Consider the following 16,337-nt stretch of genomic DNA (forward strand, 5'->3'; position numbering starts at 1 on the left):
GAAATTTGATTTTATAATAATCTAAATGTTTAGTTATTGTTGAATATAACAAATTTTTCTTTAAAATATCAACTTTATCTGAAAAGGCATAGTTTAGTATTAAGTTAAAACATTTACCTTTAAGTTTTATAAAGCGAAAATATCTAAACATAATTTTTAAAACAATCAATTTTAACCAAAATAAATTTTATAAAGGTCTTTCTAAACATGTGGCTTGAGGGTAAAAAATAGGGGTGACAATACGGGCCGGCCCGTCTTGCATAAGGCCCGCACACCGTGGGCTGGCCCGCCCCGTCCTGCATATTTTATGCGGGTCGCATATTCTGGCCCGCCTCGCATATACATTGGTCCGCATTTTTTTTTAATTTTTTTTTATGATAAAACTTTCAATGTTTAAAAATTAGGAAACTTTAAGAAGTTCATAAAATTAAGTAAAAACTTTGGGGAATTAGATGATAAATTGATAATTCAACATTTTCATCATATTCATACGATGACATACACAATGTATTTTTTAAATTTTAGCACATTAAAAATTACATAATACTTGTCTCTTCCAGTTATACAAGAATTTGAAACATTAATGCAAGAGTCCATAAAAAAAGTAATTAATATACACAAGTGCAAGTTTTTTTTTTTTTTAATTTTATGCAGGCTTGCGGACTTGCGGGCCGGCCCACGCGGACCTGCAGGCTCACTACCCTAGCCTGCCCCGCGTTTTTTCTGCGGGCCTGTGAGTCGGGCCCGCGTACCAGACCTTAATTGTCATCTCTAGTAAAACCCTTTTATCTTTGTCAGTTGGAATTTGGTTTAGGTTTAAATACGAGACAAAATGCAGTTTTAGGTGAGAAAAACGACTTGAAATTTAAAGAGAAAAAAAAATAAAAACTTTTGCTTTAACCAAAGACAGTTTTAAATCATCTCTTGGATTTTCTCTAATTCAATACTTTCTCGCATAAAATCAATTTAATTAGAAGTTTTCAAATTATACTATCATTAACGTGGTTTTTATGTTTTATGTATCGGTTCATGGTATTATCTTCAATTCAATCATAATATTTAAAATTTTGATGTAATTAAGTTTTAATTCCTTTTAAAAGAAAACTAAATGATATTTCAAATATTTAAGTGAAATAATTTAATTTATAAATTTTAAATATATATTTTAATATATATATATATATATATATATATATTTATATATATTTATATAAGTTATAATTATGTTTAATTGTTGATTTAATATTTTTAAAAAAATAAATTTAAAAGAATTTAAAATTTTAAATATAAAGACAAAATTGAATTTAAGATACTTTAATAACATAAATCCAAAACACTAAAATCGATATTAACACGACATTACAAGGACCTGCCCCATGAAAAAAAAACTAAAAAAAAAAATCAAAAATATCATGAATTATCTACTGATATGCGAAAGAACACCGTTAACGTCACCTCAATTTAATTGCAAATCCAATAATTTTAGCAAAATTAAAACTTAACCAAAATAAATAAGAATTAATTAAATAATTAAAACAAAAAAAAAAGGATTTAAAAGAACTACTTTGCAGAAATATAATTTAAGGAAATTCCATTTGATTGTTCCCAAACAATCACGTAGGCGCAAATGGAAAGACAGTGTGCGTGGTGAGTAGGAAGAGTGAGCCCAGTTGATTAACTTTTGCATTCATTAATCATTTATTTATCCATTCCACCCCACAATACTACTATTTTCACGAAGAAACATCATTGATAGATTTAACAGCTCCATGCTTTTTTATGTCTTTCAGAAATGCATCAAGATTCCTGGCAGAGGAACCATTTGCAGCCACTGCAGCCTCTGCGGCCTTCTTCCACTTCAACGCCTTTTGCTTTAACTCCTCTGCTTTTGGCCCCACCGTTGCTTCCAATAACCGCTCCTTCACCTCCTCTCTGCTCACAAGTTTCTTCTCCGCCTGCCCATAACCCAGTTTAATGGCCACACCATAAACATCCACCAAGAACTTTGCATTTGTCACCTGGTCACCCCATGCCGGAAATGTCAACATCGGCACTCCCAATGTCACACCTTCCATTGAAGAATTCCAACCACAATGTGTCACAAAACATGCCACCGAACCATGACCCAACACTTCCTCTTGTGGGCTCCACTGCACTACTTTTCCCTTCTCTCTTGTCTCCTCCAAGAACCCACCAGGAAGAAAGTAAGGTGGAAGTCCAAACTCCTTAGCCGGTGGTTTCAGAACCCACAGAAACGAAACTTCAGACTCCAATAATCCATGCGCTATTTCCGTCACTTGTTCTTGCGGCAGACACACAATACTCCCAAAGGAGATATACACCACAGATGCCGCTGCCCTTGAGTTCAACCACCCTATGCAATCATCGCTCTTTAAGAAATCACCACGAATCTCACTTGTGTCTGTTGTTGTTGGGATCTTAAACAAAGGACCAATGGGTCTTATGTTCACAAACTCTGAAAGATAGTTTATGTAATCACTCTCTAGTTCCTCAAAACTATCCACCAGCACACAGAATGGCTTGGACAAGTTCTTAAATTGTTCCAATATAACTGTCCCTAGAGCTGGATATGGGGTAAAAGGATGCAGAAAGTCTGGAACTTCGTTGTACTTAAGGAGAACAGAAGGCAATTGAACATCAAGATAAGGATTAGCATGAGAAGGAAAAGGTACCAGTTTGTGGAAATAACTGTAGTAAGCAGTGAGGACAGCAGCAGATTGAACCCATAACATGGCAGAAGGAATACCATGATCAGCGGCTACATCACAAACCCATGGAACAAAGGGGTTGTTTATGATGCATGAAATTGGATGGTGTGCCTCCGCATGCTCCTTGATCACCTGGGAAACATATTGCCTCCCAAAATGCTCAACCTGAACACTGAAGTCACTGAGAGTTTTTATCTTGGAACCATCACCATCACTGTCCGTCATGCCACCATCTTCAAAGAACTCGAACTTGAGAAACCCATCGGCGATTGGAATGACTGATTTGTGAGTGATGTTGTTTGCAGTTCGCATTTGTTTGCCAGCTAGTTCTGTGGTGGAGAAGGTTACAAATAAGCCCTTAGCAGCAAGGAACTTAGCAAGTCTAAGGAAAGGGTTTACGTGACCTTGTCCTGGGTAGGACACCATGAGCACATGAATCGGAGCTTCGGAATCCATCTTTCACTATTTTGGTTGTTTTCCTTAGTATGTATATAGTAGTTGTAGCAGACAGCGATTAAATAGGAGGAGAAATTGTTGTTGCGGGTGGTCTCTACCCTTCTGCAACACGGTGTTCATACACAGGCAACACATATAAAGAAGTAAAATATATAATTTTTTTAATGACTTGGAATGATTGTGAAAAATTAAGGAAAGAAAACTATTGACAACTAAATTTGATAAATTTCTTTTATAATTTTATGTTGTATCTTTTAAGTAATTTTTTATTTTTTATTTTATTTTTTATTTTTAATATTTAAAAATTATTTAAAAAATAACATATTATATAATAAAATAAAGTTATTAAAATTTAGTAGTTAAAATAATTGACAACTAAATTTTGAAAATTAATAAAATGATTTTTTTAAAATTAACTTTTAACAAATTTATTTTAAAACATAAGATAGTATTTCTTAAATAGTTATTCATTCACTTATTTATATTTTAAAACCACTTAAAATTAACATCTTAAATTATAAAATAAAGTTATCAAAATATTATTTTACAAAAATTAATTGCCATCATGTAAAAGTTTCATTTTCTACATTTGACTCCTTTGTCATAAGGCTTTTTTGAATACTATGACCAGAGAGAATAATTTTAATGTAAGGACAAGTTTAAAACCCGTGAGTGCAGCTGTTTTCTTTATTGTGTCTTTTTATAATACTTTACTAAATTAAAAAAAAAATTGAGATATATTTATTATATTATTAATAAAGCATTTTACCGTTTATTTTATATCCTATTACTATTATTTATTATCATTTGACAGTGTATACAGTATAGAAAATAATTTTAATAAAACTTAAAAGATAATTTTTTTTGTATTGTATTAATAAATATAACTAAAAATTTTATAGAATTTTGAATATTATTTTTTTACGTATTTAAAAAATAGTTACATCATATCAGTTTTTAAATATTTTTAATTAATTTATATATTTAAGTATTTTTATAATGTGATTTATTATGTATATTCCGTGTTTACCTTTTTATGCATCATTTAATAAAACTACTTTCATTTATGTTAAAATATTTATTATTGTTTAAGTACCATGTTCAATAAGTAAATTAAAATATTGAAAATAGTTAATAGTGGACAAGGTATTTAATATATTAAGTTGTTATTTGTTATATTTTAGATTTTTATTTCTAAATTAAAACAAGTAATAGATGAATGTTAAATATTGAGTCATCTATACATATCTGTACATATATATATATATATATATATATATATATATATATATATATATATATATATATATATGAGTTTTTTTGTCGGCATCTTTTTTCAATTTTATTATTAAAGTGACAGTCTTAATTTTTTTATTTTAATTACATTTTTAAATTAAATAAATCAAAATTACCAACAATTAAAATATAACAATTTTGTATTTTTAATTTTATAATTATAATTATAATTATATTGTTTTATCATAAAATGTGTTTTTATTAGTATGTATATAAATAGAGTATGATTTTTTCTAAAAATTATTATGAATGTTAATAAACATTTAATATTTTATACAATTTCGTCATTTGAAAATTTTTTATTTTAATTTAAATAATTGAAATTAAATTAAATTCAGTCTAAATAAAAAAAAAGAATTGAAATTAAATAATATTTCATATTGTGAGAAAGAAAACTAATTTATATTTTAACCTCTGAATTCAAGTAATTAGATTTATTACTATATTTTAAATGTATACTTTTTAAAACATAGTTTCAATGTTTATAATTTAGTTTATTCTAGTTTAAAATTAAATAATGTTTTCAAATTCATCTTTTATGAAAAACTTAAAAATTTGGTTGCAATTAAATTATCATAATCTTTTTTACGTCTTTAATAAATGAATTTGAATATAAAAATGGAGGAGTTGTTCCTATATCTAACTTGATAACTCTTTTAATATAAGATACTATATTTGACATATATTACTTTATATATAATTGTTTACATAATAATTTTTATTAATCTTTTCATACAATTTGTTAAACATAATTATCATAATAAAAAATATAAATAATTATGAAACCTAAACTCTACATTACAAAAAACTTTAACTTTTCTTGTTTTTGTACTATATTCTTAATGATATGCAAATATTAGTTCATCTAGTTAGTCACCATTCTTAATGTTTAAGCATAATCTTTCGGTTAATATTATACAGACCTAAAGAATAACTATGATCCACTAATTTAAAAAACATTTCAAAATTGTAAATATAAGTTAATCGATACAAGTAATTAATAAAACAGTTATGATCCTTATTTATTAATTTTTATATTTTAACTTTTATTTTTAATTTTTATAATTAATTTTTAATGTGATTTAATATAAATTATTAATTCTTTAAAAAAATATTAGTAAATTAATTAATAAATCAACAAGTCACATGAAAAATAAAAGGTGAGAGTGAAAAATTTTAAATGATTGTATCATTGTTCTTTCCTTACCGTATGACAGTAGCAGCCAGTTATTAAATAGCAGGAAAACAGGTTTTAGCTGGCGTCTGACACCATTCTTCAATGTACTGTCCCTGTCATATAGTCCCACACTTACATTCCTCGCCCACTCTATATAAAATTATTTTCCTGCACTCGTTTTTTTCTTCTCCTTCTATTTATGATAATCTGCTACACTTCAGACAAAAAGAAAAGACTTCTGCTGCATTTTAGAAATAATAATAATTATAAAACTAGTTATATTTACTCGATTAAAAAATATATTATTATTGTAATGCTCAAAACAACCCAATAAATATTAGATCTGAATATCAGTTTTTTTTGTTGTGAAATAATAACCTATCCAAAATGAGGGACGTATATATATTTAGAGATATATGATAATACCAATGAACTCCTCTTTGTTATTGTATTTGTTTCTTTACTCTATATTTGTTATGGGTATATTAATTTAATAATCATTTTTTATTCCAAAACTTACATCAGTGCCTCTTTTATTGACCGAAGTTTTTGTACGTGAATTCTTTCTTTTGTCGACTCAGACTTTCAATCCATTTCAGATATCATGTCTACTAGGGGTGACAATATGGGCCGACCTGCCCCACATAAGGCCCATCCCGCATAAAGTTAGTCTCGCATAAGGTCTGTATACTGCGGGCCAGCTCGCCCCGTTTAGGCCCGCCCCGCATAAGGCCCGCACACTGCGGGCCGGCTCGCCCCGCCCCACACATTTTATGCGGACCGCATATTCTGGCCCGCCCCGCATATACGTTGGCCCACTTTTTTTTTAACTTTTTAATTTTTTAATTTTTTTATGATAAAACTTTCAAAGTTTAAAAATTGAGAAACTTTAAGAAGTTCACAAAATTAAGTAAAGACTTTGGGGAATTATATGATAAATTGATAATTCAACATTTTCATCATATTCATACTATGACATACACAATGTATTCTTTAAATTTTAGCACATTAAAAATTACATAATACTTATCTTTTCCAGTTATACAAGAATTTGAAATGTTAATGCAAGAGTCCATAAAAGAAGTAATTAATATACATAAGTGTAAGTTTTTTTTTTTAATTTTATGCGGGCCCGCGGGCCAGGCCCTAATTGCCATCCCTAATGTCAGCCCAATTCCAAGAGTCTTTGTTATTTTCTTTTGAATAATAATTACCAAATTCAATCAATCACAAACATCTCAATATCAATCTCTATCAATTTCACTCACATAAACAAGAAAAACTACCTTCCCTTGGTTAAAAACTTGACTTGACTCTAAGAACACCAAAACATTTCTTAAGCAATATGGTACTCTATATACATAGAAATACAACAAAATGATCAAACCATGTCTTCATATCCCTTGATTAACACCCTTGATCAACAGAGAACCAAACAAAAGACAAAAGAAACACATGCAACTTTAAAGAGAGAGACACATGCAAAGATTATCAAAATTACACAAAAAGGGAGAGATGAATATCAACTTACTCAAATTGAGAAATTGATCGGATGAACACAAAGATATCTCTGTAAGGATTAGAGCTGTCAAAACATGCTAACCGACCTGGTCTGGCTTGACCCACCACGGGTTACCACTTAGTGAGCTAACCAATCCAGCTGAATATTAACGAGCCAAAAAAAATCGAACCGAGATGGGCCCATCATGGGTTGGTGGGTTAAACGAGTTGACTCACTGACTCCCTTAATTAAAAAAATACAATTTTTTTCTTTAGTCTAGAAAAAACTAAATTATAATTGTGATTAAAATCTAAATAAACTTCAATATAATCCAAAATAATGTTCAACCCCAAATAAAAACCAAAAGCACAAAAATATTAGGTTTTCATTTGTGAACCCAATATGTTTGACCATTTATCTGCATGTAGATTGCTAAGCCAATCTGGCTCATCACAATTTTAGTTCGATTGAGTCGAGTTCTTGGTGATGACAACATTGGTGTGTTTGATGCTGATAGCTTGAGGCTTAGATGTCATATTGCATTGTCAAGTGAATCAGAGGGTAACTTGACGGTAGGACAATGAAATATTGAATGGTAGGACAACATCATCTACAATAAGCAACCACACTGTTGACCAGGCTCAAAGACCGATCACTTTGACTTTGAGGTTTCACTCTAGGCAACTTAATTGTGACATAGATGGAGTGGAAGACTTGCACATGTTATAGAGTTCAAAGATGATGATAATGATGATAAGATTTGTCCCTTAAATATTTTTTTTTCAACATTGTGTATTTTTTTTTATATTTGCATTGTAATTTTCAATGAATGTATTTTATCTTAAATCACAAATAAAATTAATTTTGATTAATTTTTTTGTACTTTACAAATTTATTATTTGTTTATTTCTTATAGTAAAAAATATTAATTAGATTAAGAAATTATAATTGTAAGTGGATAATTATAAAACAATTGTAAATAAAGGAGGTTTAAAACTTCCACAAAATGATAGTTACCAACAGAAAATGTTAAAATCCTCCACACAAAAAAAAAAACTTTGCAATATAACTCGGATACCAAGGGTCGACAAAAACCTCTGCAAATATGTTGTGGCGACTCTAACTGTGGAGGTTTGAAAACTTCCAGAAATTGCATAGGGTAAAAATATCCCACAAATTTAAATAAAAACCTCCATTAATTATCATTTTTTTTATAGTGGTAGACCGAATCAAAAATTAATCCTCACTGAAATTTGTGAAAAAAATTCAACTCAACTCAACCCAGCCTGGAACCCGTGGTGTAAGCTTGAAACGTTTAAAAGTCTTTAATTTTTGGAGAAAAAAATCTCTTTGAAATTTATAACCTTTTTCAAATTCTTTTGTAATGAAAATATTGTACTTTTATATGTAAAATTTTCCCTTTATTTATAATGTCTTTTCTCATTCCTTCAAATTAATATTCTTTTGTTACGTTTAATTATATTTTAATTTTTAACAACATTAAAATATAATTATTTTATTATTCAATTATTTTTTAATTATTTATAGGTATACATCAAATAAATTATTAGTTGCAACTCTATAATACTTATGGGCATTGTTATCTTTTATATAAAGTAAGATTTTATTAATGCTGATTAAGTCAAAATTCATTTAATATTATAATTAACTATGCACTTCTATAAAATTTAATACTTAATAATTATTATTAATTAGTATCATAAAAGCAGCATGACTCATCATTTTAATTTTATATATAATAAATTTGACATTATTTTATCTTATACACTACTAAAAAAATCCATATTTTTTGTCAATTTTGTTTTGAAATTTATTTCGCAGGAAATACCTACAAATTTTGTTGTGAAAAAAAATTTGCAAGAAATTGTTACCAATTTTCTTGCAAAATATTTTGTATAAAACACTTTTCGCAACAAATTTTGTAGGAAATACTTGCAAATTTTATAATTTTGTAGGAAATGATTACCCACGAAAAAATTATATGTCAATTAAAATTCTTAGAAAAAATGACAGAAAAAAAGTCTTTTCTTGCAAATTTTTTTAACAAATTTACAAAAAAAATTCTTATGTAATATGAGAATTTCTAGTAGTGATATATATATATATATATATATATATATATATATATATATATATATATATATATATATATAATTAATGATGTTTATTTTTTTTAAATATTAAAAGATGTTTTTTTATTGATCTTATACATTAACCTATTATGTATATCATTGTTTATTATTTATTTTCTCTCAAGTCATAAATTCTCCTTAAAATTTTCTTGCTTAAAAAGAAACTTTTCACACAAGCAATAACCTTTTCAGTTATATGTGTTAACTTTCACCCTAAGTTATAACCACTTACATTATATTGCCTATGTGTCACTCACACTCAAAATAGCTTTTGAATTTTATTAGACTACTTCTACCCTATACCTCATAAAAAACTATCAAAAACAACTATCTATGGAGAACAGAAAAAATAAAATAAAAAACATTAAAACCTCGTAACCTTTCACGATGGGATATTTCATCGTTAAAATGAAGGAAAAAATAAAACTTAAAATAATATAGAAAGAAAAGTCAAAATTACAGGAGAAAACTAATCTTTTTGCCTGTACATCATGACGACTTTATCATAACTACTTACTTTTTATATTATATCATATCATAGTATTAAGAATTTATATTATATTTAATTCAAATTTTCTCTTCTAAATCTATAAAATATGCACTTTCCAGATTTCATTAAACAATATATAATTTTTCAGAAAATAGAATTATTATTTCTTTAAGAATATTATGAGAATCAAAGAAAAAGTTTGCTAATCTTAAGAAAAGAAGTGGTTGCCTAGAAGTTATCGTTCTACAATCAACGGAAAGTCAGATTTATATATACAGATATTCAAACATGACTACAATTTTGTTTCTATCCTTTCGTGCCAACCACGCAAACCCACTTTCTAAGAACAAATATTAAAAGACTAATAACTATTTATGTAAAATTTTATATGACTTTCATTTATTCAAAGTCACGCCTTTTGAAAATTTTATCGGACCAATCACATGCATAGGTTGTATTTAGAAATTACGTATGTTTTTTATTATGTGGAAATCTTATGTGTCAAAAACCAAAGTTATCTTTCGCTCTTTAATTTTATTTATTTATTTATTTCAATTGGTATCTATTAAAAAATAAATACAAAGCAAATTCATCTACGTGCTACATAGTTATTTTTCAGGCCGGAATAAAAAAAAAAACATTTTCTTTTTTTGTAAAATTATTGAGATAGAACTGGTGTTTAGAAACATAATTTTAACTTTAACTTTTTTTTCTATGTAAAGAAACTGTATGTGATCCTAATTTTTAAAATTTCTTTAAAGGCTTGAAGTTATATGGTATAAAACTTTCAACTTTAAATACCGAAAGGAAAATGATTTCTTAACTATTAAATCTTGACAACTTTCTCTTACTACCTTAACTATCATTTTTTAAGTGGTTTTTTCATTTTTTTCTTTTTCTCATTCTCAATGTTCAAAAATCACTTAGAAGATAATACATTATGTTGTAAGAGAATGTTGTCAAAATTTAGTAGTCAAAATATCATTTTTCAATGAAGAAAACAGTCTTGTAAAATATGATGATACAAAAATGTTCTGGAACTGGTTTTGTTTGAAACTTACCTTTAATCAACATTATCCCTTTGAATAAAAGAATGGAAAATGATCAATAACCATATTGTAATGCCAAATTAATTGGAACGTAGGTTTTCCCTAACTCAGTATAGCACAGTTTAATTTGGTGGCGGGAAGTATTACTTAAGGAAAACCTAATAAGGCTGGGTGTGTTTATCTAACATGTGGATGTAGTAAATTTGGTGGTAAGTAGATGTGATGAAATGGAATGCACGTGGAAGAGACAATGCTTTGGAGGACAATGAATATAATGTTTTTTAAAAATGGTTTTGTGATATATAAATCGCACAGTGGTGTACACTATCGTTGTACATCTCAAAGAAAAAGAAAAGTGGGTGAAGGAAGAAGAAAATGGAGTCTGAAGCTCCTATTCACGTTCTCATGGTGTCATACCCGGGGCAAGGTCACATAAACCCTCTCCTTAGACTTGCCAAGTTTCTTGCTGATAAGGGTTTCTTCGTAACTTTCTCCACCGCCGACGCAGTTGGCAAACTCATGCGAACAGCTAACGACATCTCTCACAAATCAGTCACTCCAGTTGGTGATGGTTTTCTCAAGTTCGAGTTCTTTGACGATGGCGGCGTGACGAGCAGTGACGATTCCAAGAGAACTCTCAGTGACTTCAATGCTCAGGTTGAGCGTTCTGGGAGGCAATATGTTTCCCAAGTGATCAAGGAGCACGCTGAGACAAACCACCCGGTTTCATGCATCATAAACAATCCCTTTGTTCCATGGGTTTGTGATGTAGCTGCTGATCATGGTATTCCTTCTGCCATGTTATGGGTTCAATCTGCTGCTTCCTTCACAGCTTACTATAGTTATTTCCACAAACTGGTACCTTTTCCATCTCAAGCTGATCCTTATCATGATGTTAAATTAGCTTCTGTAGTCCTTAAGTACAACGAAGTCCCAGACTTTCTGCATCCTTTCAGTCCATATCAAACTCTAGGGACAGTTATATTGGAACAGTTTAAGAACTTGTCCAAGCCATTCTGCGTGCTGGTGGATAGTTTTGAGGAGCTAGAGAGTGATTACATAAACTATCTTTCAGAGTTTGTGAACATAAGACCCATTGGTCCTTTGTTCAAGTCCCCAACAGCAACAGACACGAGTGAAATTCGAGGTGATTTTTTGAAGAGTGATGATTGCATAGAGTGGTTGAACTCAAGAGCAGCGGCATCTGTGGTGTACATCTCCTTCGGGAGTATCGTGTGTCCGCCGCAAGAACAAGTGACGGAAATAGCACATGGATTATTGGAGTCTGAAGTTTCGTTTCTGTGGGTTCTGAAACCACCGACTAAGGTGTTTGGGCTTCCGCCTTACGTTCTTCCTGATGGGTTCTTGGAGGAGACAAGAGAGAAGGGAAAAGTGGTGCAGTGGAGCCCACAAGAGGAAGTGTTGGGTCATGGTTCGGTGGCATGTTTTGTGACACACTGTGGTTGGAATTCTTCGATGGAAGGTGTGACATTGGGAGTGCCGATGTTGACATTTCCGGCATGGGGTGACCAGGTGACAAATGCAAAGTTCTTGGTGGATGTTTATGGTGTGGCCATTAAACTGGGTTATGGGCAAACTGAAAAGAAAATAGTGAGCAGAGAGGAGGTGAAGAAGAGGTTATTGGAAGCAACGGTAGGGCCAAAAGCAGAGGAACTAAAGAAAAACGCATTGAGGTGGAAGATGGCTGCAGAGGCTGCAGTGGCTGCAAATGGCTCCTCTGCCAAGAATCTTGATGCATTTCTGAAAGACATAAAAAAGCGTGGAGCTGTTAGGGTGAAGGAGATATAAATCTCCTTTCACACGTTATATCTTTGTTGCATGGGATGAGATAAATTAAATGCAACTAGCATAGTCAAATATCATTACAAGCAAAATAAATTTATATCACATTATAAATTCTATATATCTATGATTTTGTTTTTGTTTGTATATATGTGTGTGTCAAGTGTTTGATGAATAATGAATATTTTGAATGTAAATAATTCATCTTTGGATCAATATTTATGGGGTAGGCAATACCTACTCCCAATTCCTTTAAAAATATTACTGTTTTTTGCATATAAAACGATATGTAGTCGTGTATTTTTGGATATTTTAACGTGTTGGTGAATGTTTGTTGATTTCTGGAACACGTCATGTTGGAGATGAAAGTGGAATATTGGTACTTTAGTTTTTTTTTTTAACGTTTCCAACTCTCTCACGTTACATAAAGTTGAAGACAAACATAGGCTTAACCATGGAAGGGCAACAGATGTACTATATATAGAGGTCATTGAAGTCTGAATAATGATCCTTGGACACTCCCAAAAGTGCAATATATGGTGGCCCTTCAACAAATTATTTTGTTTTTCCAACGCAATTATTTTTATAAATACAAAAGTTTATTTTCTTAATTAGCACATTAGCCTTAAAAATAAATTAGTCAAATAGTTTTTAACATGTCAAAACATCATCTTTCTTCCTGTGTGGGAGTTTCTTTTCGTCGACTTTGACTTAAGACAAATAAAAATGGGAATGCAAAAATATAATAATGATGTGACAATATTTTTTTTATATTGAACCAGTTGAGAATCCTTAACCATTTTATAAAATATAATGGTAATAACATTTGAACTAACTAATAATAATATTTTGACTAATAATTAAGTAAGTGATTCTCAGATGATAGTATACCTAATATTGATTATCAATATATTACTACTCTACGAAGATGGTGTAGGACCATGACAATATATAATAAATTAAACATAATTGAGTGGTTTCATAATTTTTTTTTTCAGTTGTTAAGCTTAGTTGTCATAATTTAGCATGTAAATTTTGTTAACCTTGATTGTCCACTACACTAATAACTATTGGTTTTATGCTTATATTTATTTCTTTATTATTTTAATTATGATTTTAATAAATATATTTAATTACAAATTTATTTAAACCCTAAAAATATTAAGATGAATGCAAAATATTATAAGTTTTAATTAATGTATTACTTTTATTCAAAATAATTTCAATAAAATTATTAAGTTAACATATTATTGACTTATTACATACTATTCCATACATTATATAATTAACTTAATAAATTTACATGATTCTAAATTTATTTAAATTCTTAAAATGTTAAAAATATTGGTGAAGAATAAAGTAATTTAATTAATTAATTTCAATTTTATATTTGTGTTATCTTAGTAGTTATGCTGATACAGTGTAAAAGTTATTTGCAAACCGTGCAGTTGGGTGAAAACTATTGGAACAGCTGTGTGAATACACAATATATTTGGACAATGTATATTATTGATGAAGAGAGGGAGGGTATTTATACATGAGAGTTACAGTTATAAAACTGAAAAATAACAAACTCATTTACAACTGTCTCAACTAACAACTATACTTGACTTATTACAAAATATACTAACACTCTCCCTTAAGTCAAGTCCCTCAAAGAAACTATCCCTTCTTTTTTCTTCAAAGCTTCGAACCTATCAACTTTCAGTGCTTTAGTGAGGAAGTCAGCTAGCTGCACTTCTGTATTGCAGTACTGCAGAATAACTCTTTCTTTGTTCACCAAATCTCTGAGAAAGTGGTACCTCACCTCTATGTGTTTACTCCTACCATGGCTTACGGGATTTTTAGATAGGTTTATAGCAGATACATTGTCTATCTTTAACTGTAGAGGAGTTATCATCACTATCTTTAATTCTCTCAACAATTCTTCAATCCACACCCCTTGACATGCTGCAAAACTTCCAGCCACATATTCTGCTTCACAGCTAGACAATGCTACCACCGATTGTTTCTTAGAGCACCAGGAAATTGGAGCATCATTTAACAAGATCAAGTATCCTGAGGTGCTTTTCCTTTCCACTAAGTCACCACAGTAATCAGAGTCAGTGTAACCAATCAGCTCCAGTTCTGATTTCAGCCTTCCAATAGGGAACATTACTCCATAATCTGTTGTTCCTTGTACGTATCTCAGAATTCTCTTGGTAGCCATCATATGTGTCTTCCTTGGTTTCCCCATAAATATGCTTATCAATCCTACACAGAATGATAAGTCAGGCCTGCTGTTACAGATGTATCGTAGTGATCCGATAATCTGTTTGAAGAGAGTTTCATCCACGATTTCCCCATCCTCAACACTGGTTAGCTTCAGGTTTACCTCAATCGGACTTGCAGCAGCGTTGCAGTTCACCATATTGAATTTTCTCAACAATTCTCCAGCATATTTCTTCTGATGCATCACCAATCCCTTGGTTGTATAGGCAAATTCCATGCCTAAGAAATAACTCAATTTCCCTAGATCTGTCATCTCGAATTCAGCTTCCATTATTTGCTTGAATTCGTTGATTTCCTTCAGATTTGATCCTGTGACTAGCAGGTCATCCACATAAAGACAGATTATAATCATGTCTTCTCCCATGCCTCCCTTTACGTATACACCATGCTCTACCGTACACTTTGTAAACTTCAATCTGCTAAAGAAGGAATCAATCCTCTTATTCCAAGCTCTTGGAGCTTGCTTTAGACCATATAAAGCTTTTCTTAATCTGAAAACTTGATGTTCTTTCCCCTTCACAATGAATCCAGGAGGTTGCTGGACATATACTTCCTCATCTAGAGATCCATGCAGAAAAGCTGATTTAACATCTAGCTGGAATAATGGCCATTTCATTGCACATGCTACAGTTATCACCAAACGAATTGTTTCTATTCGTGCCACTGGTGCAAAGACTTCAGAAAAATCTACCCCTTTCTGCTGCAAGAAACCTTTTGCCACAAGCCTGGCCTTGTGCTTTGAAACTGAGCCATCAGGATTTAGTTTTGTCTTAAAGACCCACTTTACCCCAATGCAGTGTTTGTTCGCGGGAGGATCAACCAAGGTCCAAGTTTCATTCTTCTCAATGGATCTCAGTTCCTCCTGCATTGCGTTTCTCCAGATTGGTTGAGCCAAAGCTTCATCCTCACTAATTGGTTCCATTCCTGCTAATAGCACCATGTGGATCAATTCTCCTTCATCACCAATTTGATCATCAGAATATACATCAGAGTCTGCAAATCTGCGGGGCACAATTCTCTCCCTTTGCGGTCTCTGAGTTACTGATGATTGTGGTGTAGTGGGTTGTTCTGCTTCTACTGTTATGGGGCTGTCTATGCCATTACTGATCACTAGATTCTTCTTAAGACTGGTCTGCTTAAGTGCCCAGTCCCACTGCTCATGTTCTAGCATCACAACATCTCTACTTAAAACCATTTTCTCCTTGATTGGATCAAACAGTTTGTATGCTCCAGTGGAATGATAGCCAACAAACACCATAGGTTCACTTTTATCCTGAAGTTTAGTTCTTCTCTGATCAGGCACGTGTTGATAAGCTAATGCTCCAAACACCTTGAGATGATTTACTGCTGGTTTTACTCCAGACCAAACTTCCACGGGTACCCTTCCTTCCAATCTCTTGGTGGGGCATCTA

General features: G+C 30.9%; 1 protein-coding gene and 1 pseudogene across 1 annotated transcript; one reads left to right on the top strand and one right to left on the bottom strand.

The window, feature by feature from the left end:
* Positions 1 to 1,430: 1,430 nt before the first annotated feature.
* Positions 1,431 to 3,298, bottom strand: LOC114190015 (gallate 1-beta-glucosyltransferase 84A24 pseudogene; annotated as a pseudogene).
* A 7,828-nt stretch (positions 3,299 to 11,126) lies between these two features.
* On the top strand, positions 11,127 to 12,803 carry LOC114190301 (gallate 1-beta-glucosyltransferase 84A24-like). The gene has a single exon (XM_028079133.2). It carries the CDS (start codon positions 11,227 to 11,229, stop codon positions 12,658 to 12,660), a length of 1,434 nt encoding a protein of 477 aa, XP_027934934.1. The 5' UTR covers positions 11,127 to 11,226; the 3' UTR covers positions 12,661 to 12,803.
* Positions 12,804 to 16,337: the final 3,534 nt, after the last annotated feature.

This window comes from Vigna unguiculata, chromosome 7 (assembly GCF_037176805.1).
Source record: "Vigna unguiculata cultivar grain cowpea cultivar isolate G323 ecotype 2 chromosome 7, ASM3717680v1, whole genome shotgun sequence".
Classification (NCBI taxonomy): domain Eukaryota; kingdom Viridiplantae; phylum Streptophyta; class Magnoliopsida; order Fabales; family Fabaceae; genus Vigna; species Vigna unguiculata.